Source organism: Choloepus didactylus, chromosome 1 (genome assembly GCF_015220235.1).
Source record: "Choloepus didactylus isolate mChoDid1 chromosome 1, mChoDid1.pri, whole genome shotgun sequence".
Lineage (NCBI taxonomy): Eukaryota > Metazoa > Chordata > Mammalia > Pilosa > Megalonychidae > Choloepus > Choloepus didactylus.
In genome coordinates, this window is record NC_051307.1 from 123,154,553 (window position 1) to 123,177,185 (window position 22,633).

A 22,633-nucleotide genomic window follows, 5' to 3' on the forward strand; every position below is an offset into this window, starting at 1 on the left:
CCTGCTGCCCTGGCCACTCCAGCCACCAAATTCCGCCCCCACCCCCACCCCCACCCATGATCCACCAACTAAAAACCTCACCCAGCCCAGCCCCAGGGCTTCCAGGACCCTACTGCAGCACAAAAGCTGACTCCTTCTGACTTTTAATATCACACCTGCCCTTAACTAATTTATTCCAGAGATAGATCTGTAGCTATAAAGCAATGGAACTAAGTTTTTAAGAAACAGCAGAATTAAATATCCAAATAGAATAAATATTATTTATTAACTGGCCATCTTATTCTTGAGGCTGGGTTCCAAATGAATTTTGGCTTATGCCAAAATCAAATCACTCTGAAAAGATAAAACTTTGCCATCTGTAAGGATTTACAAAAGAATATGACATCAATCCCAGTGACAATCTGAAATAACATCATCAAAAAAAAAAAAACATTTCAAGCAATGATAGCCTCGTAAGCTTAATGCTTTCAAGAGTATTTCCCCACACGTGTAATAATTCAGGGAATTTTAATACCGGCTGGGTATCAGATAATATTAAGGAATTGCTATTAATTTTTAGATGCCATAATGATATTAAGTTATGTTTTATAAAGGGGTCTTTAATTTAAAGATTCATCTGAAATATTTATAGATGAAACATGATGGAAGGGATTTGGTTCAAAATAATCTAAAAAGAAAAGAGGAAGCTGGGTGTTCTAGTTTGCTAATGCTGCCAGAATGCAAAACACCAGAAATGAATTGGCTTTTATAAAAGGGGGGTTATTTGGTTACACAGTTACAGTCTTAAGGCCATAAAGTGTCCAAGGTAATGCATCAACAATCGGGTACCTTCACTGGGAGATGGCCAATGGCATCCGGAAAACCTCTGTTAGCTGGGAAGGCACATGGCTGGTGTCTGTTCCAAGTTCTGGGTTCCAACTGGCTTTCTCCCAGGATGTTCCTCTCTAGGCTTCAGCGCCTCAAAAATGTCACTCTTAGTTGCTCTTGGGGTATTTGTCCTCTCTTAGCTTCTCCAGAGCAAAAGTCTGCTTTCAAAGGCCGTCTCCAAAATGTTTCTGTAAGTTGAAGCTCCTCTCTCAGTTCCAGTGCATTCTTCAAAGTGTCCCTTTTGGTTGTAGCTCCTCTTCAAAATGTCACTCTCAGCTGCACTGAGTTCCTTCTGTTTGTCAGTTCATTTATATGGCTCCAGTGATTTAATTTAGACCCATCCTGAATGGGTTGGGTAACACCTCCATGGAAATTATCTAATCAGAGTCATCACCCACAGTTGGGTGAGGCGCATCTCCATGGAAACACTCAAAGAATTACAATCTAATCAACACTGATACGTCTGCCCACACAAGATTGCATCAAAGATAATGGCATTTTGAGGAACATAATACATTCAAACCAGTACATTTCACCCCCTGGACCCCAAAATGACACGATCTTTCCATATACAAGATACATTCAGCCCATCACAATATCATAAAAACTTAAATCATTTCAGCAACGACAGTTAAGTACAAGATCCCATTAAATCAGTTACAGGTGTGGTCTGTCCAAAAACAAAATTCCCCTCTGACTGTGGACCTGTAAACTTACAACAAGTTATGTGCTTCCAATATACAAAGGAGGGACATTCATAGGATAAACATTCCCATTGCCATGAGGAGAAACTGAAAGGAAAACCCGGTTCACAGGACCAAAACAGTTCCTAAAACCTCCAGCACAAACTCCATTAGATTTCAAAATCTGAGAGTCATTTACAGAACAACGTTGCATCCTTGGGGCTTGAGAGAGCGGGAGTCTAACCCTTCCTAAGGGTCTTTTTGGAAGCTTTTCCTCTCCAAATGCCAGGGTGAGTTGTCCAACATATCCACACATTGGGGAGACCACCTTCTCGGCCCCACCCTCCTCAAACATCAGGGCAGCACCTGGATTCCCTTCCATCTCCGAGGCACATGCTCTATCCCTTCAGAACAGTGGGGTGGCAGCCAGGCTCTCCCCAATTCCCTGAGAATGTGCTACACCCTCTTTGGGACTTGGGGTGGCAAAACATTTCCTGAGCATCGAGGCAGAAGGCCCACCCTCAACCTCTGGGGCAAACTCACCCTTTCCATGCACGTGGGCCACTCCGCTCTCCCAGCCCGAGCCCTCTTGACTCCAGACCTCAACCTCCATGGCTCTGTCTTTGAAGAAATTTTTCCTTCAATTTGTTCCTCATCTGTCTCCTCCAGTCCAGACTGGCAGCATCTCTGTCTATAAAGATCTCACAAAAATTCTGTTGGCTTCACATGAAGCACACAGGGGTCAAAGCCGTCAGACAATAGGACTTTCCACAAATCCTTTCTGCTTAACTCCTTTTCCAATCTTGGCTTGTACTGAAATGGCAGCTGGGTTCCATGTTTGGTTACATCCTCACATCAGGCTATAGCTTCTGGGGTTTTACCCCCTGGAAGCCCAGAGTTTTTCAGGCCATCAGTTTCTGGTTTCTTTGAAACTAAGAGTACATCTCTCAGCTTATCTCTGTCCTCTTGCATTTTACTATAAGCTGCAAGTAAAAGCCAGGCTACTTCTTCTATATTTTGCTTGGAGATCTCATCAGCTAAATATTCCAAGTCGTCGCTTTCAAATTCTGCCTTCCATCCAACACCAGGACTCAATTTTGCCAAATTCTCTGCCACTTTAAAACAAGGATCATCTTTCATCCAGTTTGCAACAACACATTCATCATTTCTGCTCAAGGCTTCATCAGAACTATCTTTAGAGTCCATATTTCCACATAGAGTCTCTTCAGAGCAGTCTAGGCCTTTTCTATCAAGCTCCTCACAATTCTTCCAGAATCTTCCCCTTATCCATTGAAAAAGCCATTCCAACATGTTTGATATTTGCAAACTCAGCAGCACCAGCACCCCACTTCCGTTACCAAAATTTGTTCTAGTTTGCTAATGCTGCCAGAACGCAAAACACCAGAAATGAATTGGCTTTTATAAAATAGGGGTTATTTGGTTACACAGTTACAGTCTTAAGGCCATAAAGTATCCAAGGTAATGCATCAACAATCGGGTACCTCCACTGGGAGATGGCCAATGGCATCCAGAAAACCTGTTAGCTGGGAAGGCACGTGTCTGGCATCTGCTCCAAGTTCTGGGCTCAAAATGGCTTTCTCCCAGGATGTCCCTCTCTAAGCTTCAGCTCCTCAAAAATGTCACTCTTAGTTGCTCTTGGGGCATTTGAACTCTCTTAGCTTCTCCAGAGCAAAAGTCTGCTTTCAAAGCCATCTCCAAAATGTCTCTGTAAGCTGAAGTTCCTCTCTCAGTTCCAGTGCATTCTTCAAAGTGTTCCTTTTGGTTGTAGCTCCTCTTCAAAATGTCACTCTCAGCTGCACTGAGTTCATTCTGTTTGTCAGCTCATTTATATGGCTCCAGTGATTTAATTTAGACCCACCCTGAATGGGTGGGCTAACACCTCCATGGAAATTATCCAATCAGAGTCATCACCCACAGTTGGGTGGGGCACATCTCCATGGAAACACTCAAAGAATTACAATCTAATCAACACTGATACATCTGCCCACACAATATTACATCAAAGATAATGGTGTTTGGGGGAACATAATACATTCAAACCAGCACATTGGGTGTTGTATATGTGGGGATTTGTTATACTATTCTTTGCACTTTTGTATATGTTTTAAATTCTTTAAAAAGAATTTTTTAAGTTAACTTAAAAAGTTAAGAAAAATTGTACTCAATTGGTCTTTATCTCCGTAGCCCCCTCATAGATAAAATAACAAAGACAGAAGCATCCTGGTTTAGGGTGTACGGAGACCTGAAGGATTCAGCCCAAACACTAACCCTAATACCACAGACAAGCCCTCTTTTGTGCCCCAGTTTCCTTTCTGTGAAATGAACATAATCATGTTTCCACCACACATACTCTCCATCCCAAACAGGCTAAAAGGAATGTGAATGAGATAACACACATAAAACATTCCGAGCTCCTCAGAAGAAAGGTGCAACATAAACGATGCATTATTCTAAGACCTCATCACACACAGGTGTTGTGTGAAGTTTATTTTAGATGATTCAGAATTCCCAGAAATCACACAGATTTCTCAGAAACTACTCATGCTTAGTTCTCTAAGCCAACTGGAAAAAGGAGCAGAAACAAAACACCCTGCTTCTACACAGGAGGCTTTTAGCAGCTCTGTTTACTCCTCCAACACAAAGCCCTTGTTTATATGTGACGGATGGTAGTACATGTTTCTCTTCTCTCTCTCTCTCTCCCTTCATTTGTTCCCCTCTGTTTCTTTGTCCCCTTCCATTTTTCCTTTTCTCCAATCCTACTCTGCCGCACACCACTTTTCTTGTATTGACTCAAGGGCCAGTGAAAAGGATAAATGCAAAACGGAAGGTCAAGACCTAAGAGAACGCCTGTGCCCAAGCTGGCTATTTATTCCATCAAGCAAGTGCACACAGTCGTTTCTTGGTTCACAGCACTCATATTTTAAATGTATTTTGAAGATACAGTGACACACCTTTGAAACTGTCGGGGGGTCAGAGCAAACATTAAAACACCCATAAATATTTATGCAGCAGGTTTCCATGGGCTGCTTTCCCAAAGTAACCACAGTTGATGCACACACACAAACACACACACACATGTTCATTCCAGCCCTGGCCATTCCAAAGAACAAATGTAGACCTAACCTCTTACTCAATGTTTACTGCAATAAACATAATCTATAAACCAGCTCAGGGGGTGGACAGAAGAGCATTGCATAGGCAAGAGATTTTTCTGTCACTCTCTGTCCCAGGCAATATGGTTAATCGTCCCAGCCTCTGTTTCTTCTTCTGTAAAATGAAGGGATTGGAATAGATGAATGGTTTATAGAGCCTTTCCAGCAATAAACATATATGATTCTATGAGAAGTTCCACCAAGGTTTTTAGTGAATTTCTGTAAATATAAATCTACCTGACACCCAAAGACTTGGTAGGGAAAAGGAAAGGTCTGTTACAATAGAGGTCAAAGAGTGCTTGAGTGATGTTCAGTGCAGTGGCAGAGAAGAGAAGTTAGAGGCAAGGAGAGGAGGAAAAAAATGGTATTGAATTCAGTAGGGAAATAACCCATCTACAAATAGGGTCAGAGAGAGGGTCAGAGAGGAAGGAACTGGCATAATAGATACCAAGCAGGAATAGGAGGTAGATTTGGCACCTCAGAGTATGTCTTGCAGAAAAGATAGAAAAAAATCAGAATTAGGCCAAAGGAAGTGTGTGCCTGCAGATCCCACTTGTCCCAAACATACTGCAGAGGCACAATGGCTTAGAAAAGGTCTTTGATGCCTTGTTCTACACAAGGATAATACCTATCCCCCATGGCCACCCCCGACCCCAGACAAGAAGGAGTAAAGACCCATGCTCAAAAAGATGAAGTCACTATTTGAGAAGAAATTGCTACATGTGCAAATCATTAAGTCTAGGATTTATTACCAATTAGAACTATAAATCTCTGCTTACTTTGGCTCCTGGAAACTTGATTTCACAAAGGGATGGGGAGGGGTGTACGAGTCATTTGAGACAACAAGAGAGAAATCCAAGCTTAAAAAGACACACTTCAAATTCAAAAGCAAGCAGGATTTCTCAAGCACCAGAGCACAAAGCAGGCTTGACCTTGTGGCTGCAAGCAAACAACCCAGCGGATGCCTGCAGGGTTAGCAAAATCAAGGGGGCTGGTACCACTTAGAAGGGATGTCAGGGCCCAGAAGGAGGCTGCATAACTGAGTGGACCCCAGTGGCCAGGCCATAGCATCGCCCAAGTTGACAGCAGAGCATATGCATCAGCCGATTTATGTTCCTTATCTCAGGGGTCCTTGGCCTGGGCTGACCACCAGAATCAGCTGTGAATCTCTGAAAACATACCTATGCTTGGGTCACACTGCAGGCTAATCAAACCAGAATTTCCAGGGGTGGGGCTTGGGCATCAGGGTTGTTCAAAAACTCCTTATATGATGCTGGTGCAGCCACAGTTGAGAAACACAGCCTATCTCATTTCATCCTCCCAACAGCCCTCATGATTTAACAGGGGAAAAAGGTGAGGCTCAGAGAGGGTAAGTAACTGGTTCAGGGTTGCACAGCTAGTAGTGATAATAATGGAAGCAAGATTTGAGCCCAGAGTTCCCAATCTTAATCAACATACCCTACAGCCTCCCAAGCCTATGGCTCTCAGCTTTCCATGCCCTGGAAGGTTGGGGTCTTCAAGGTAGAAAATGAGGCCTCCAAAACTATTTTTGTATGTTATTTCAAAAATATCTAATAGAAATGAAACATTAATCCCATAACAATGCTTCATATTTTTTAGGGGGTCAAGTTTCTTTCTCTTGTTTAGAGTGACAACAAAGGGAAATTGCACCAGACACATCATGCTCATCAGGAATTCTCATTCATTCACTAGACAAACATTAAGTGCCAGTTTTCTGCCAACTTGATAAAATCTAGTTTCAGAGACAGACAGATCATGGCATGACAGATGTGCTAAGGCTCTAACAGTGGCAGGCACTAGGCACTCAGACGGCCCACAGAAGAGAACAGGTAGCTACGAGTGGCAGTAATTTATTATGCCTTTGGTGAGTGGAAAATGCAAGGTAAATTATAAGACAGTATACACATGTTGCTATGTGGCAGGTAAAAAGATAGAGTCCGTAAGTGGAGGCAGGGGCTAATAAAATATTGTGAGAAGATTGGGAATACACTGTTCCTAAGCCATAAATAAAATTCTCTACCCAGGGTAGAAAATGCAAATTCCAGACTGGTACCTACGTGAGTGTAGAGAGGGGATGTGGGACTAGTTCTCATCTCCACATACGTGAGATTGCCGTATAGCAAGGTGGGTGCGGTGTTGTCAGACCCTCTTACTTTTATGGGGAAGTTGGAAATATGGGTTTTTAATGCAAGATTTCCCAATTCTTCATGAAAGCATTGCTGTATCAAAATTCTTTGTAGACTAAAGACAGTACCATCTGCATCAGCTTAAGTTTCACCGTTCAGAGTGCTCTCCCTACTAGTCCCAAGGATCCCAAAGCAACTGCTCCTTCAACTGTGCCCTTCTTTCCTACAGGATTGCTCATTTATTTTGGGTATGGCATCTGGAACAGCACCCTGGAAATCAGCGCCCGAGAAGAGGCCCTGCACCAAAGCACATACCAGCGCTATGATGTGGACGACCCCTTCTCGGTGGAAGAGGGTTTCTCCTATGCCACAGAGGGCGAGAGCCAGGAGGACTGGGGCGGGCCGGCCGAAGACAAAGGCTTCTATTACCAGCAGATGTCAGATGCAAAGGCAAACAGCCGGACAAGTAGCAAAGCAAAGAGCAAAAGCAAGCACAAACAGAACTCAGAGGCCCTGATTGCAAATGACGAGTTAGATTACTCTCCAGAGTAGGAGTAAACCCACAAGAGGGTGGAAAAGGTGATGATTTATTTTCAGTAACTTAACCTGTGGGCTAGAATGTGAAAAACTTTTTTGGCTCTCATTTCACAAATCTAGCCTTTCCAGAGTCAGTCCCCTGCCATAGCCTGTCATTTGCTCCTTTTGCTCTTCAGGATAGTTTGGTTGAAGGGTTTAACCTGGATCCCGTAAATGGTTCCCAGGTGAAAAGGTAACAAGAGGCTGCAAGAAATTCTCTCTTAGGTGCAACCATCAGAGCTGATAGTAACAAATGTTTCCTGAGCCTTTGCTTTGCTGGTTAAATTTTTTTGCTTCTGATTGAGACCCCAAGAAGCAAGGAGCAAACTTCTTGGACCACACCAAGGCTCTAGCTCCTCTGGGAGACGTGCCAAAGCAGGGGTGTGTGTGCCCTGAGAGCACAAGGACAAAGCTCTGCTCTCAGCATGTAGGGCTGAGACCTGCTCCCCTAGGCCAGGGTGGACAGGTTGGGGGAGATGGCACTTCCACGGCAGGCAGCATTTTGTGCTGAAATCTCACAAAAACAAATTCATGGAAAAGACGTGTGAATCTTTTTATTCACTGAGGTACCCGCAGTCTCCAAACCATAACTTGGGATCCAGCAAAGGTCAGGAACTCGGAGATCATTTCCCCCAGAGGTTTCAGATTCACCGTGAAGCAGTCAAGCAAACAAACCCAATAATATTGTAAGATGTACCATCAAAGCTCAACTTTAGATGCCCAGAAAAAAATTAAATGGCCATCTCATGCAGTGAAGGCCAGAAGGGCACTGGCAGAAATTAACTCTCTGTCATGCCTTCTTTATACCTGACTCTAAGCTCCTGCCTATTTGCTGAAAGAGGGCAAAGGTGGAGCATGATTTCATGGCCCTAATATGCCTTGAAGAAGTGGGCTGTTTGTTTTATAATCAGATAAAAATCTCTACAAGGAGAAGTGACCCAGCCACTGAGATCACATTGCAAGTTCTCATATTTCTGAAATTATAAATTCTGTAGTTTTTTCTTTCTTTCTTTCTTTCTTTTTTTTTTTTTTTTTTTTTTTTTTGAGACATGCAACTGCTTGAGTAGTGGGTGCTTCTCAGAAAACAAAAATGTGGAAGCGCAGCTACTGGGGTAGTTACATACCATACAATCACATTTCACTTCTGAACCTTATTCCTCAGGAGGAGCTTACTTCTAGAGGCCTAGTTTTCCTGCTGTTTCCCAGAGCAGTTTCTTCAAAGCCTAGAGAAATATCGACCTGGTAAGGTCTAAATCGGGCCATTAAGAGGGTCTCTGAAATAAAGGCATTTTTTCAGAAACAGGGTAGATGAGACAATCTGTAACAGACAAAAACACATTGCCTATAAATTCTACCCTTGGGTTACAGGGATTCCTGAGGCTGCACTGAGATGTGTACACATGTATGTGAAGGCACAGTTGGGGTCCAACTAAAATCTGTAAACATGTCCTGAAAAGAAGACAAACAGTAAATTCCTTGCCAACGTTTTTCTGAACATTTTGACTAACGTTGGGGTCTATTCTTTCTTAACGGTGGAGACTCATGCCATCTTTGCATGCTTTAGGATATGGAGAAGAAGCAAAAGTCCATTCTTTCATTCCACAAACGTGGATTGAGAATCTACCAAGTGCTAAGTGATGGGAATAAAAAGCTGTGTAACATCTGCCCTTGAGGGCTCACAGTCCAGGAGGTGCCTGATAAACACAGGTAAAACAACTGAACTTGACAAGTCCTCGTGGCTGATACACAGGGGTTCAACTTAATACAAAAAGACCACTGAAACTAGTTTTTTAAAATATGCTTTTACATAAATTGCAAATCACACCCATAGTCAATGTATACCATTAACTTCAAATTACTATTTTCTTAGTCTTCTTTTTTTTTTTTTTTTTTTTTTTCTTTTTTCCTTCGTTTTATTGAGATATATTCACATACCACGCAGTCATACAAAACAAATCGTACATTTGATTGTTCACAGTACCATTACATAGTTGTACATTCATCACCTAAATCAATCCCTGACACCTTCATTAGCACACACACAAAAATAACAATAATAATTAAAGTGAAAAAGAGCAATTGAAGTAAAAAAGAACACTGGGTACCTTTGTCTGTTTGTTTGTTTCCTTCCCCTATTTTTCTACTCATCCATCCATAAACTAGACAAAGTGGAATGTGGTCCTTGTGGCTTTCCCAATCCCATTGTCACCCCTCATAAGCTACATTTTTATACAACTGTCTTCGAGATTCATGGGTTCTGGGTTGTAGTTTGATAGTTTCAGGTATCCACCACCAGCCACCCCAATTCTTTAGAACCTAAAAAGGGTTGTCTAAAGTGTGCATAAGAGTGCCCACCAGAGTGACCTCTCGGCTCCTTTTGGAATCTCTCTGCCACTGAAGCTTATTTCATTTCCTTTCACATCCCCCTTTTGGTCCAGAAGATGTTCTCCGTCCCACGATGCCAGGTCTACATTCCTCCCCGGGAGTCATATTCCACGTTGCCAGGGAGATTCACTCCCCTGGGTGTCTGATCCCATGTAGGGGGGGAGGGCAGTGATTTCACCTTTCAAGCTGGCTTAGCTAGAGAGAGAGGGCCACATCTGAGCAACAGACGCATTTGGGAGGAGGGTCTTAGGCACAATTATAGGGAGGCCTAGCCTCTCCTTTACAGCAACCGTCTTCCCAAGGGTAAAACCTATGGTAGAGGGCTCAACCCATCAAACCACCAGTCCCCTATGTCTGTGATCATGTTAGCAACCATCGAGGAGGGGTAGGCCAATACCTCTGCATTCTCCACAAGCTCCTCAAGGGGGCACTACATATTTTTTCCTTGTTTTTTTTTTTTTTTAACTTTTTTTATTTTTTAAATAAACTGTATGAAAAAAAAATTAAAAAAAAAAAAAAACAAAAACATACAATAAAAGAACATTTCAAAGAGACCATAACAAGGGAGTAAGAAAAAGACGACTAACCTAAGATAACTGCTTTACCTCCAACCTGTTCCTACTTTACCCCAAGAAAGTTACCTAATATAGCAACATTTCTGTGAACTTGTTCCTACTATATCCATCAGAAATTAACAGACCATAGTCATTCCTGGGCATCCCCAGAACGTTAAATAGCTTATCTGTTCTTCTTGGATTATTGTTCCCCCTTCCTTAATTGCTCTCTATTGCTAGTTCCCCTACATTCTACATTATAAACCATTTGTTTTACATTTTTCAAAGTTCACATTAGTGGTAGCACATAATATTTCTCTTTTTGTGCCTGGCTTATTTCGCTCAGCATTATGTCTTCAAGGTTCATCAATGTTGTCTTATGTTTCACGAGATCGTTCCTTCTTACTGCCGTGTAGTATTCCATCGTGTGTATATACCACATTTTATTTATCCACTCATCTGTTGAAGGACATTTGGGTTGTTTCCATCTCTTGGCAATTGTGAATAATGCTGCTATGAACATTGGCGTGCAGATATCTGTTCGTGTCACTGATTTTATCATCTGCAACGCCAAAGATTTCAGATGTCAAATATTTGAGTAAAACAGTTCCAAATAACCAAAACATCGCTAGATAAGTTTTCTCGTCGTGATAGTTTAGGGAGACGGGCTTCTGAGGCTGCCATTCTTCTCCTCGCCTCCCGGGTCAGAGTGGGCAGACCTCTTAGTCTTCTTTTTAATTCCTCTATATTAATTGTTTAGAACTCTAGCTTCCAGAAGGTCATTTTGTCATTTTAATGTAATGCTTGGCAATGCTGTGTTTTCTTTCCCAGAAACCTAACCATAAAGGTACAGTGCCTGAAATATATCCTTGAGAATTTTAAACTAATTATGAGTAATCTTTGTGAAAATGAAGTTCTGATCTAATTTTAGCACTCAACAAACCTGCTGAGTTTAAATATAGTCTGTTAAGCTTGAATACATCTGGATAGATGGAGTGGGGCTATATTCATTAGTAATGTTCAAAGAGAAATAGAAGTTCAAAACAAAATGTTAACGTGGGTGAAAAAGCTTCCCTTTACTAGTGAGGTTTACGTATTAAAGTAACAATAGTTAGTTGGCAGATGTACGCAGTTTCTTCTGTGGCATGAGAAAATACATGATTTGGTTAACACAATTCGTGTTGAATTAGTGTAGATCCTATGAACCACTCTTATCTCAAGAACCATTTCTCCAAATAGCATCTCTTTAATATTTGAAACTTTGCTCTCTTTATTTTTCTAAAGTTGACAGGGTCATCCCCCTAATAATCTTGGTTTAAAAACAAAGCAAAGAAAAAGAAAAAAAAAAAAATACCATAGTAGTTAAGACAGAAAAAAAACTTCTAAGGAAAATAAATATATTTTTCTCGTATTTCCCAGTTTCTGTGAAACAGTCCCCAATTTCACATTTTCAAATCACATCAATCACTAGAATGAATGTCTTAGCATTGCCTAATGGTTTTCTCAAGATCATACTTGTGGATCTACATTAAAAGTAAGATCACCTTATAAATAATTACCTTAGAAACTTAACTCCATTCCCCCTTAAATAGAGTCCAAGGAAGACCCACATTTTATTGATTTATTCTCTATAGAAAGAGCTCTTCCAGCAAGGTTTCAATGTGTGGATTTATAATTTGGAGCCAATTCCTTGATTTTTAAAAATTGTTTTCTATGGATTTATTGGTACTTTGCTTCATTTCAAAAGAATTCAAGGCAGATATTAAAATGCACATAAATTAAAAAAATTAAGTGAGAACTTAGAGTAGATAAAAATAGACATAAGAAGGATAAGACAAAGCTAAAAGTGTTTACTGCACAAAATGCAGAGCCTTGATATGTATTGCTAAATGTGCCAATGAGGGAACACCTTGAAAAACAATGGAATGGGATAATGACAGGAAGAAGTACTCCTGCATGATAAAAACAAATATTTCCCTATGAGAGTAGAGGCCATAGATAAGCTTCAAACCTAGTTTTCACCAGCTAGCATGTGCCTGGCATATAGTAGATGTTCAACAAATATTTCATGATTAGATGAACAAATGAATGAATCAGAGGAAAATGGAATATCATTTATTTGACTATGATTTGTGGAGGGTCTGTTACATGCTGTGGCATATATCGATACAGTAAGTATTGTGCAATAAGACAGAAAGCCAACTCTTAAGAATGGGGAAAATAGGATATGTAAATAAAGAACAAAAATGAAGATGGCAAGTGAAAGGAGGGAGTTGTGCTGTGCATATTTGCATATGGAAAATGATCTCCTTTCACTGGAATGATCATGGAGAATGCAGCACTTTTGCTGAATCTTATGGAATGAGCAGAATTTTGCAAGGTACAAATGGGAGAAAGACATGCCAAGAGGAGAGATCACATCAGTAAGGTGGAAGCTATGGCTGACAACTGTCCCCTAATAGTTTGTACTGTGCTTCCTGTAAAGAAAGCAAGAAACTAATCTGACTGGAGCTGATGATTTATGCATAACTAATCCATGGAAAGTAAGAAATAATGCTGGGAAAGCAGTTTTTTGCCTATTCCCTTGAAAGTTAAACTGAGCCTGCTGGCTTTCCTTGGGGAGGCCTTGCGGAAATGATGAAAGTAGTAATCAAGGAAGGTTTGTCTTTCAGAAATCTGTAACAGTGGCTTCATTTGCCTGTGCAAGGAGCTAACAAATCACATACACACTCCAAGTTGATTTAACATTTTAAAGGAAAAAAAATTGTACTGAAAGTAACATATTAGTCTTCCTTTGAGTCTTACATCTGATTTCATCACAAACCTAGAAATACAGTAGTTTAATATGTGTACAGACAGCTCACACAAAATTATTTACAGCCACTTTTTAATTTTTCCACAATAAGTTTAAATGACCAAAGCTAACAACTCTTTATAGGTATCTAATCTAAATAGTAAAACTCCACTTGAGTGCAATGCCACTTTGAACTAGTGAAAGGAACTGAATGAATGGTAGAATTAAGTTAAGAATCCAGTTCTTCTTAACAACAAACTCAGAGCTAAATGAATGCTTAAAAAAATGGTCATGATGAGCATGTTAACATCAACAGGGAAGAAGTTGTTGAACTCAACGCATCCATCCTTCTCTAGATCCTATAGTCAGGACACAAATCCAGTGATTATTGGGAATCAAAATATAAAGTCATTCAAAGAAATGTCTTTCACTGATTCTCCTAAAAAGGGTCGATAAATTTGACACTCTTTAAATTACACTGTTGGAAATCTACAAGGAGTACCCCTTCTCTGCATTATAAGTGCAAGCTCCACATTTACATGAGTTTGAGAATCCCCCGAAAAGACTAGAGGAAATTGCCGTCCCCTTTTCCACCTTTTACTGGGGGTCTGAAAATGTCAGTGGGAAGTCCACTGAGTTTCAGTCACAGGTTTACCTAATTTTGTATCTAAGATTAGAATGTCTTGTTGGGTAGAGAAATCAGAAACCAGGAAACGTGTCCGAAGCCAGAGCTGGGGTCTTGGCACAGAGTCCAAGCCACGGGTAACGATGCACTCTTGGATTTAAAAGCTTTGAGTTAGTAAGCAAATCTGAGATAGCCTTAATTTCCTACACGGAATGGGAAGAAAGAGAGGGAATAAAGGAAACGCAATTCCAGAGTTCACCAGTAGGACCGCGTCATGACACTCCATTTACAAGTAGCTTGGACACTCCGTTTTCATGCAGCTTGCAATACACTTGTCAAGGAAGGTGTTCGTATCCAAAATTTTCACTGAGCTTCTGTTTCCCCTTAAGGTGAGAACCTGTTTATCTACTTAGGACTTTTGGCGTCCCTAAGAGAAAGAAGCACCAGAGGATAGCCCATGGTTTGTGATTAAACAATGAGTAACCACTACTGCAGAAACAGCTTCCCAAGTTTCCCAAGCTGCATGCCCCACCACAAACAGGAACCAGGATGTTGCTTCACAAAGTTTACCTTGTATCCCTCCTTTAGAATGGTAGTGGGTAGCAAAAGGCCACCCTCGTTTTCATAGTTGTTAGTCTTATGTCATACTTTTATTTTCCCAAAAACTTTACAGAAGCTGTTGTTTTGTTTTCTTCCTCAGGAGCAACTTCCCTTTCTACAATGGTTTATTCTTCTTGAGCTGCTTGAGTGACATGTTCATCATTCTGAAATACCTAGGCAGTTGCCTTTTGCCAAAATTACTTCTCCAAGAAAATAAAATTTTCTTTCATAGGACTTAAAGCCCAAAAGGAATTAGTGGAAGTTTTGAAGCCCATCAAAAGTAAACATATATTCTGCAGTGTCAACCAAAACAGTGTTAGAAGTCGTTAAACAGTTCTCTACATGCATGGAATTATGCAATCTGTATAGGACTGTTAGACAGCTTTGGGCTTCAAGTCTTCAGAAACCAGATAGCTCTAATTTCTTACTCTTTGAGAACATTTAGTGCATTTTAGAACACAGAAGGAAAGAAAATGGCTCTGTATTAGAATAAGGAAACAAAGGAAGCCTGGATTTTTACCTTGGGAATCCTTCTGTGCTTTTTTTTTTTCCCCCATTAAGCTTTCCTGACATTGACATTGGTGACACTGGCTAAAGGGAATTGTGGGTCATGTGAATTTCCCAGGAAGTGCAGACTTTAAGGAATTATGCCCATTTTGACATCGGGATGAGAAGACTGGCATACGCAACTCCAACTGATTTTCCTTGGCAGTTACCAATATACTTGTTTTACTCACTCTCCTGCAGGCAAGAATTTCCACTGGAAATCATAAACCCCCACCTTCCAAAACAAAGGCACTGCTAATGTTATGATGGCACATAAATACCTCAACTGTTTGGGCTGATAGGAGGGGCTGCAGGTTTTTAAGAGAGCAGCTACAATCTGATCCTCATCCCATGTAGTTATCACCATCCGATGACAGGAGCTTTTCTCACTGTGGAAAAGAAACTTACTGTTTAATTCATATCCAAAGTTAAAAGTACAGATTGTAAATTTAACCAACTTGTTTCGTTTGTGTTTGGTCCTTGAGATGTAAAACTTGCTTTTAGCAGATGGTGATTTCTGGTGTTATTCTCTGCTATTTTTTTGGTATGAAATTGCTGTATTTGTTAAAGTTTGTTCGTTTTGTGATTTTTAATTCCCATTGGTGCACTGTACAATGGGGTGTTGTAGTATATAATGAAGAAAGAAATAATATGCAGATATGTTATGGAATGTGTTTTATTTTCAAATGACTGTGGTGTTAACAGTGTATCAGTTTATCAAGATACTAAGGGAAAATTCTAAATTTACCAAAATGTGTATATTTTAATAAATGCATAAAGCTTTATTGTGTGCCTTTAAATTTAAAAATGGGTTTATAACGAAAGTCATAAACCAAAATGTCTTACTATAAAATTTCAATAATAATGTAAGGATTTTACACAGGAGATACAAAAAAAAAAAAAAAAAAAAAAAAAAAAGGAAGGAAGGAAGCTCTTTGCCATATACATTTTGTTAAAAGTAACCATTACCTGAAGTCTGGTACTTTTTTTTCCATTCTAAAAGAGATGAATAAGTGATTCTTGCCTTAAGTGCTTCAATAGCCCTTGGTAGAAAAGCCAGATGAATGAGCTCATTTTGGAATTAATTGCATTTTATGGAAAATTCATTTTCAGAATAAAAATATTTTTTTAAATTACAACTAATCGACTATTAAAATTTAAATGTTAAGGAAGTCAGTGCCACACTACCTCTTCTAAATTTACTTCTATGAAGACAACAAGAAAGTTTCATTTTAGTGGACTCTCAGGGAACCTGAAGCAGTTCATTCTCTCTCTGACCGTTTTCTTCTAAAAAAGGATGCAGGGATCTATCCCGGACCTTGCTCACTACACTGCCTTCTTATTATCCCATTTCCAGAACCAACTCCCAGCGACAGCTGCACTCCCACCCCCTCCCTCAGCAAGACATTCAGTTCATTGATGCCACCCATTTTTAAGACAAATTGGAGGAGCATTACTTGCCTAAAGTCCAATCCCAACTACAGTAGCATTTTAGTAGTTTAATTTATTTTCCTTTTTCTGATGGCACAGGTAGTAACATCTGGAGAAAATGCAGAGTAGTACAGCAGGACCACATATTTTCCCCACCACAACAAGAGTATAAAGAATCTGCTGTGTCTTTATTTCCTACAACTCATTGGTCTTCCTTGCAAAAGTCATCTACCTGCGTCGCAGCATAGAGAAAAACTTTAAATGAATTTGTTTACAGAATCACAGGTTCTTCCAATTTAGTCTCTATTACCTGATTGAGTCTCTTTTAGATAAATGCTCAGTCTTTTCGATGTTCTCCCTCTCCCTTGCGTCTCTCCAAAATGGCGTCCGGGTACAGAGCTTTTATGATCTCATAGCGTGTGGGGTGAGTAGGTGGGGAGAGCTTGGGGGTACAAGTGAAAACTAAGGTTCTCTGGACTCCTAATGGATGCTGTTGCAGAAAGGCTGCCAGGTCTGCTCCCTGGACAGGTGACCACCAAGTCAGCCTGGCCCATCTAGTCATGCGACCTTCATGACGACATTCCCTTCCACATTCCACAGGCCTGGAAGTTCCTGCACTCTGGCGTCTCTTAATTAGGACTGCAGGCTTTTGCTGGTCCACCGATCTCTCAGCACATCACTTTAGAATCCACAGCATGTCACCCGGAGATTTGGCGAGCCAGGAGCACCACCTCAGGCTCAGTTATCCAGCCACTCCCTTCATGAATAATACACGATCATTTCTGGGCTCTGCTCATTGAGGCTTTAGAGTCAGTGGTGTGCTGCAGCCTGCTCGTGACGTCAGCTGTTAACTTTTCAGGAGTTTTGTTGAGTCAATTATTAAACACAGCCATTATTTAAAATCAAATTCTATGAACTTACAATTTAATTAATTATATTAAAACAAAGGTAACAAATACCCAAAACTTATGATTTTCAAATTATTTTCCTACATTTTACTATTATCTATTTCCTTGAGGTTACTTATAACTTTTTTAACTGTATGGGTAAACTATTATATACTGATGTGCAGCCACAAATCTTTTCCCAACTCTGTGTTCAGTGAATTCACATGGATAGCTTGAAATCAGCCATGATGGGATTATTTACATCACAGAAATTTTTTTCACCAGAGAGCTGATTGCTAAAAGTTTTCCGGCACACACTGCTTACATCCTCTCTAGCTACACCTGGGAAAGACCCCTAACCTGGCCAATGTTTTCAGGCTCTGTCACTCCTAACACATTCCCACCCAATAGAGGAAAAGCCTGGACAAGTATTTTTGTCCCCTCCATCCTACCCCTATTTGCCTTCCTCTACTACCATCCAGTAGGACCAGCAGGGCCTGGCATTCTAATCTTCCTCCTGTCTGACCAGGGTTCCCCTACATATTATCCTCCTGCCTTGGGACAACAAGCCCTCATGATTCAGTCTTATTGGTAGAAGGGTTACACTCTTGATACTATGGAAGAAATTATAAATAGTGGTCATCAAGAGTCAAAGGACAACATGGAAGTAGGGAGTAACAGAGTCACAAATAACTGGATTAATATCCCAAAATACAAACTCATTACATGGGTTTTAAATTTAAAAGACTATTCAGAGTATCAAAGCTGCTCTTAGAGGCATCTTCTACTTGAGCCGTAACTCAAAACCACTCAAAAACTAAAATACGCCATCAGAAATTTAAGAGATCCCATTTCCCAAACATTTAATTGACAGCTCTTCTGCATTCTGTTTCCAGCTATCAGCAGTTCACTGACTGGCAGATAGAGTCCTTTCTGTGTAAAGGTCCCCTCCTCTCTTGTGCCCACATGCATGTCTTCTTCTTCCTGAGGATGGGTCCTTCCATTCTCAGTTGGCCTCAATTCACATCCTAAAGAAGCAAAACTCTCAGTTGTGAAGTTCAGAGAGAAAAATACACACCCACATTTCTACGACCTGGACAATCTGAATTCTTCAGACTTTTATTACGTATATGTATGAACCTGATGCCCACAGCCCCATCAAAACCATTTAGAGCATTTTCAGGAAGGAGAGAGCTATTTGTAAGCCAGTTAGCCCAGTGAGATAAGCACTGTGGCATACTTTCCTTCAGGGAAGGGAAATAGAAATGCTTTGTGACTCTAATTAACTTCCAACACAGCAACAGGAATGCAATTTGGAACAGAATTGAGAGAGGAAATAGTCCATCCAAATTCAATTCTGGTAGCTCTAAGACTGTGATTGAATTTCCTTCTGAGAGGAAACACTCCTAACAGGGCGGGGGTTGCGAGGAGGTAACGGGTTTCCTGGCAAAGGGGGTTTCCCTGTTTTACGAAGCTCTGTTTCCAAAGCAGCCCCTTTAAAGTACCCGAAATAAGTTGAAGGCATGTGTATAATATCTTCAACTTCATCACCAAACCTTGTCCAACTTGTAGTGTGAGGGTGGAGATTGGGTTAACCAACCATGGTGGGAAAAACAGGGGAAGGAGCTATCCTGCCAAGGATCCTTCCCACAACAAGCTATAAGGCTTGAAGATGGCAGAGGAAGGGCTCCTCTGCCCTATCTACTCCCCAGTGACTGAAATTCCTCCATTGGAAACAAACTCTGACATTCCTCAATAAAAACGACATCTTTAAATGCCTTCACAGTAACTCCCCCTGGAGGAAGGAACACAGCGTCTTAACCCATCCCCTTGACACATGAATGACTGAAATCAGTTCCTTCCCTGAGAGCAGGTTTTCACCGGTTAGGAGGGAAGATTTTGATGCCCCTGGGTGCCTGTTGGAGGGCAGGGAAGACACAGGAAGGGGAAAATGGCACAGAAGGGAGAGGCTGGGATACTAAAGACTCACTTGGCCTCATTCACTTCACAACCTTGCCCAGAGCTAACTCCAAATGTAATGAAGGCCAGAAGACAACATAAACCTGCCCTGAAGTGAAGCCCCCAAGATTGCTCTGCGGGGCGAGATGGCTGGTGGGGTGCACAGAGCCTCGGACCATGAGAGAGACCCACACCCAAGTCCTGGATCTCCACAGCTGGCTGTGTAAACGCGGGCAAGCCACTACCTCTGCTTCCCCATCCATAAACGAGAAGTTGATGTGTGATGTCTAATTTCCCAGGTCACAGCCACGAGGGCAGTGAACACCTCTCTCGCTTCCTGCTGCACCCGAGCACCCACTGCAGGGCCTGGGATGCAGGAGACAGTCAACTGATATTTGTGAGGGAATGAAAGTATGGAAGTGGAAGTGTTCCCTCAATATCCAGAGGCTCTCACTGTGTTTTTGCCAAAGCAGAGAGTAATTTGAATATTCTATTTAAATATTCAAGAGTTCACCTCGCTAAAAAATTTCAAATCCTTTGAATCACTTTCAGAAATTGACCTTAAGAAAACAAATAATTGGAGATGTGGTCAAAGGTTTATGTCAAAGAATATATCTATAATTACAGGAGGAAAATACAAAAAGAATTGAAATTAATCTAATGCCCTATAGAATTCAATACTGTACAGCCATTTAAAAATATTTTCAAAGAATATCTACTGACATGGGAAATCTTCATTAATTAATGTTTGATTTTAAAAGTAGAATGCAAAGATTATATATAATGTCTTTGGTTTTGAAAATCTATGTATTTAATGCATGCGTAGAAGAAGACTTAGAAGGTGATATATAAAGTGCTAAGCATTTGTTACCTCTAAGAAGTCTGATTTGGGAGGATTTTTCATTTTTTTTCTGTTATCCATTTATTTCTTTACACTTTTTTGTTTTTTCCAAATGTTCTTCAAAACATATTTTACTTTTATAATAAAAAATAAAATGTAATTTATCCTTATTTCCTATGACATAAGTTCCTTTTCGACTGTTTGCATGTCCTCAATGGCAAACCAAGAAGGCATCCTGATGCCTCTCCCCAAGCTATCCTCCTTCAAAGCCAAACCATAGACCCATCGCTCTCCTTACATTGACACATGTAAGTTTAGGGTGTTTAGGAAAAGAATCCATACTCAAATGGAGTTCATTAGGTGAGATACCTGGCTCACCTATGTATTGTTAAATATTAAATATGAGTGTTAATTCGTTCCAGATCTCAAGGATATCAGAAAGACACCACAATTTTAAAGGACAATTGCATGTGTTTGTGTATTTACTTGTAAATACATAGCTTAATTCTTCTACCAAGTAAACTATATCAATAGACCCTTGTGTTGCCTTTGGATTACTGCCTGTCACATATAAGATGGTCAATAATTATTTGTTAGGTAAGATTAAACAGAATTACCTCCACACCTGCCAAAAAAAGGGGGGAGTAATCTTTTTTAAAATGTACAATTGTTCATAATTTATAAATTCAGTATACTTATCACTAAGGTGATTCCTCTACTTGAAAGCTCCAGTCTCTCACCATTGCTGACAGAACCCGTCTTCACAGCCTGCATCCTGTCCGTAGCTCCACTCTCATGTCCCCCAAACATCCTATATTCTGGAAGCAGCCAAGAAGGATTTAGAGGAAGATTATGCTTACTGAATCATGATATAGATTTCCTTTTTTACTTTCTGTTATGTTAAACAGAGGGAAATACCTGAAATCTCTGAGCTGTAATCCAGCTGTCTTGATCTCTGATAATGATTGTATAGGCTTTATCTTGCGCCCTTGTGACTGACCCTCATTTGTCCTCATTTATCTGGTTTTTCGACTTTAGAGTCTTATGAACCCTAAAGACAGCCCCTAATGTGTATTAATGAAGGGTCTTGGGTCAGCACAGAACTAACCACCCCAATTCCAAAGGTATCTTGATAACTGAAGCTGGATCTAACCAAAATGGGCCTATCTGACATGTGCAGTAGCTTAGACTTTAATCTGTAAGTGACCTATACCTCATTAAAATACTAAAAATCAGGCCCATCATATAAGGCCACAATTTTCTTATATATGTTTGGTGACTAAACATATAACCCATCTGCATGTGCTCAATAATCAGGTCACCTCTAATTACATCATCTAGAGCCATTGTGCCCATAATCCTAAAACCTGCCCATCTTTTGATACTATAAAACTTTCAGAATTACTGCAGTTCAAGGAGCCAGATTTTTAGGCCAATAGGCCATCTGATCCCCTGCTTTGACCCTAGCAATAAACTCTTTCTCTCTTTGAAACCCCAGTGTCTCAGGAATTGGTCATTTGAGTGCATCTGGCAAAGAACCTACCACTTTTGATGGGTGTCATGAACATGCCAAAGTCCTCAGTGCTTCCTAAACACACTCTCTTGTCCATGTGTCTCCTTGAATGTCCTTCACCCCCTTGTCCACTCAGCAAACTTTCATTCGTCCTTCAGGGTCTTCTCAATTGTATGACTTTTCTTCAGATTTCCTGACTTTACCTTCCTACCCACTCCTCCCCCAATATCCTGTTCCCATGGTGTTCTTTTTTTTTTAAATATATATGGCATTTTACATGTTGAATACAGTTTTTAGTTTCTATATCTTAATCTCCTGATAGGTCAGAAGTCTCCATAAAAAATACAAAAATGAAAATAATAGAAACTTCTGTTTTTTTAAAATGTTGCTAATCTGAAATACAAGAGCAAAATTAAGCCTTTTATATATGTTCAATATAATTACATTATATTATATTCATTTAAGTTTTGATATTTTGTAGTTTGTAAATAGCCACCTAAGTGGATTTACACATTGTATTATCTGTTTTGAACTAAACTCACAACAGAACAAATCACTGAAAAGGATTCCTACAAAGAAATCATAAAATAGCCATTGTGGCAAAAACAATGAGGCCAGAAGTGCACATTCTACAGGATGTGATCAAACAGTTAATTTTTTAAAAACTATGTATTTAAATTAAAGTAGACTTTTATTCAATACTTAGGAAAGAGATGGGGGTGAATGTAAAAATCTGTAGTACTATGCACGGGATTGCTAGTTCCTCAGGGAAAAAAACTTAGCCTAAAGAAAGTACTTAGCTCATTCCCTTTTCTTTTATTATAAAAGGGAAAATGCTCCAAATTTGCTGACCTTTTCTGCGATGACAAGTAGTGATCAGTAGTTTGCAACCTAGCAAGAATAATAAAACAAAATAAAGCACTGTTGATTCATGATCTTGCAACAATTCAGGAGAAAGGAGACCATTATGAAATGAGATATTTTGAAGTGTATGTCATTTTATTACTGAAAATAATGTGTATCAACTATAAAAACTGTCAGACTGTACATGT

At 40.1% G+C, this 22,633-nt stretch overlaps 1 protein-coding gene across 1 annotated transcript in view; it reads left to right on the top strand.

The window, feature by feature from the left end:
- Window positions 1-15,735, top strand: part of SLC7A14 (solute carrier family 7 member 14) — a 128,007-nt gene extending 112,272 nt beyond the window's left edge. Inside the window, exons 8-9 of the mRNA XM_037840848.1 lie at window positions 7,100-7,449; window positions 14,505-15,735. Of these exons, the coding sequence (XP_037696776.1) occupies window positions 7,100-7,422 (323 nt within the window). The 3' untranslated portion in view covers window positions 7,423-7,449; window positions 14,505-15,735. The remainder of the gene's footprint in view (window positions 1-7,099; window positions 7,450-14,504) is intronic.
- The last annotated feature ends 6,898 nt before the right edge of the window (window positions 15,736-22,633 follow it).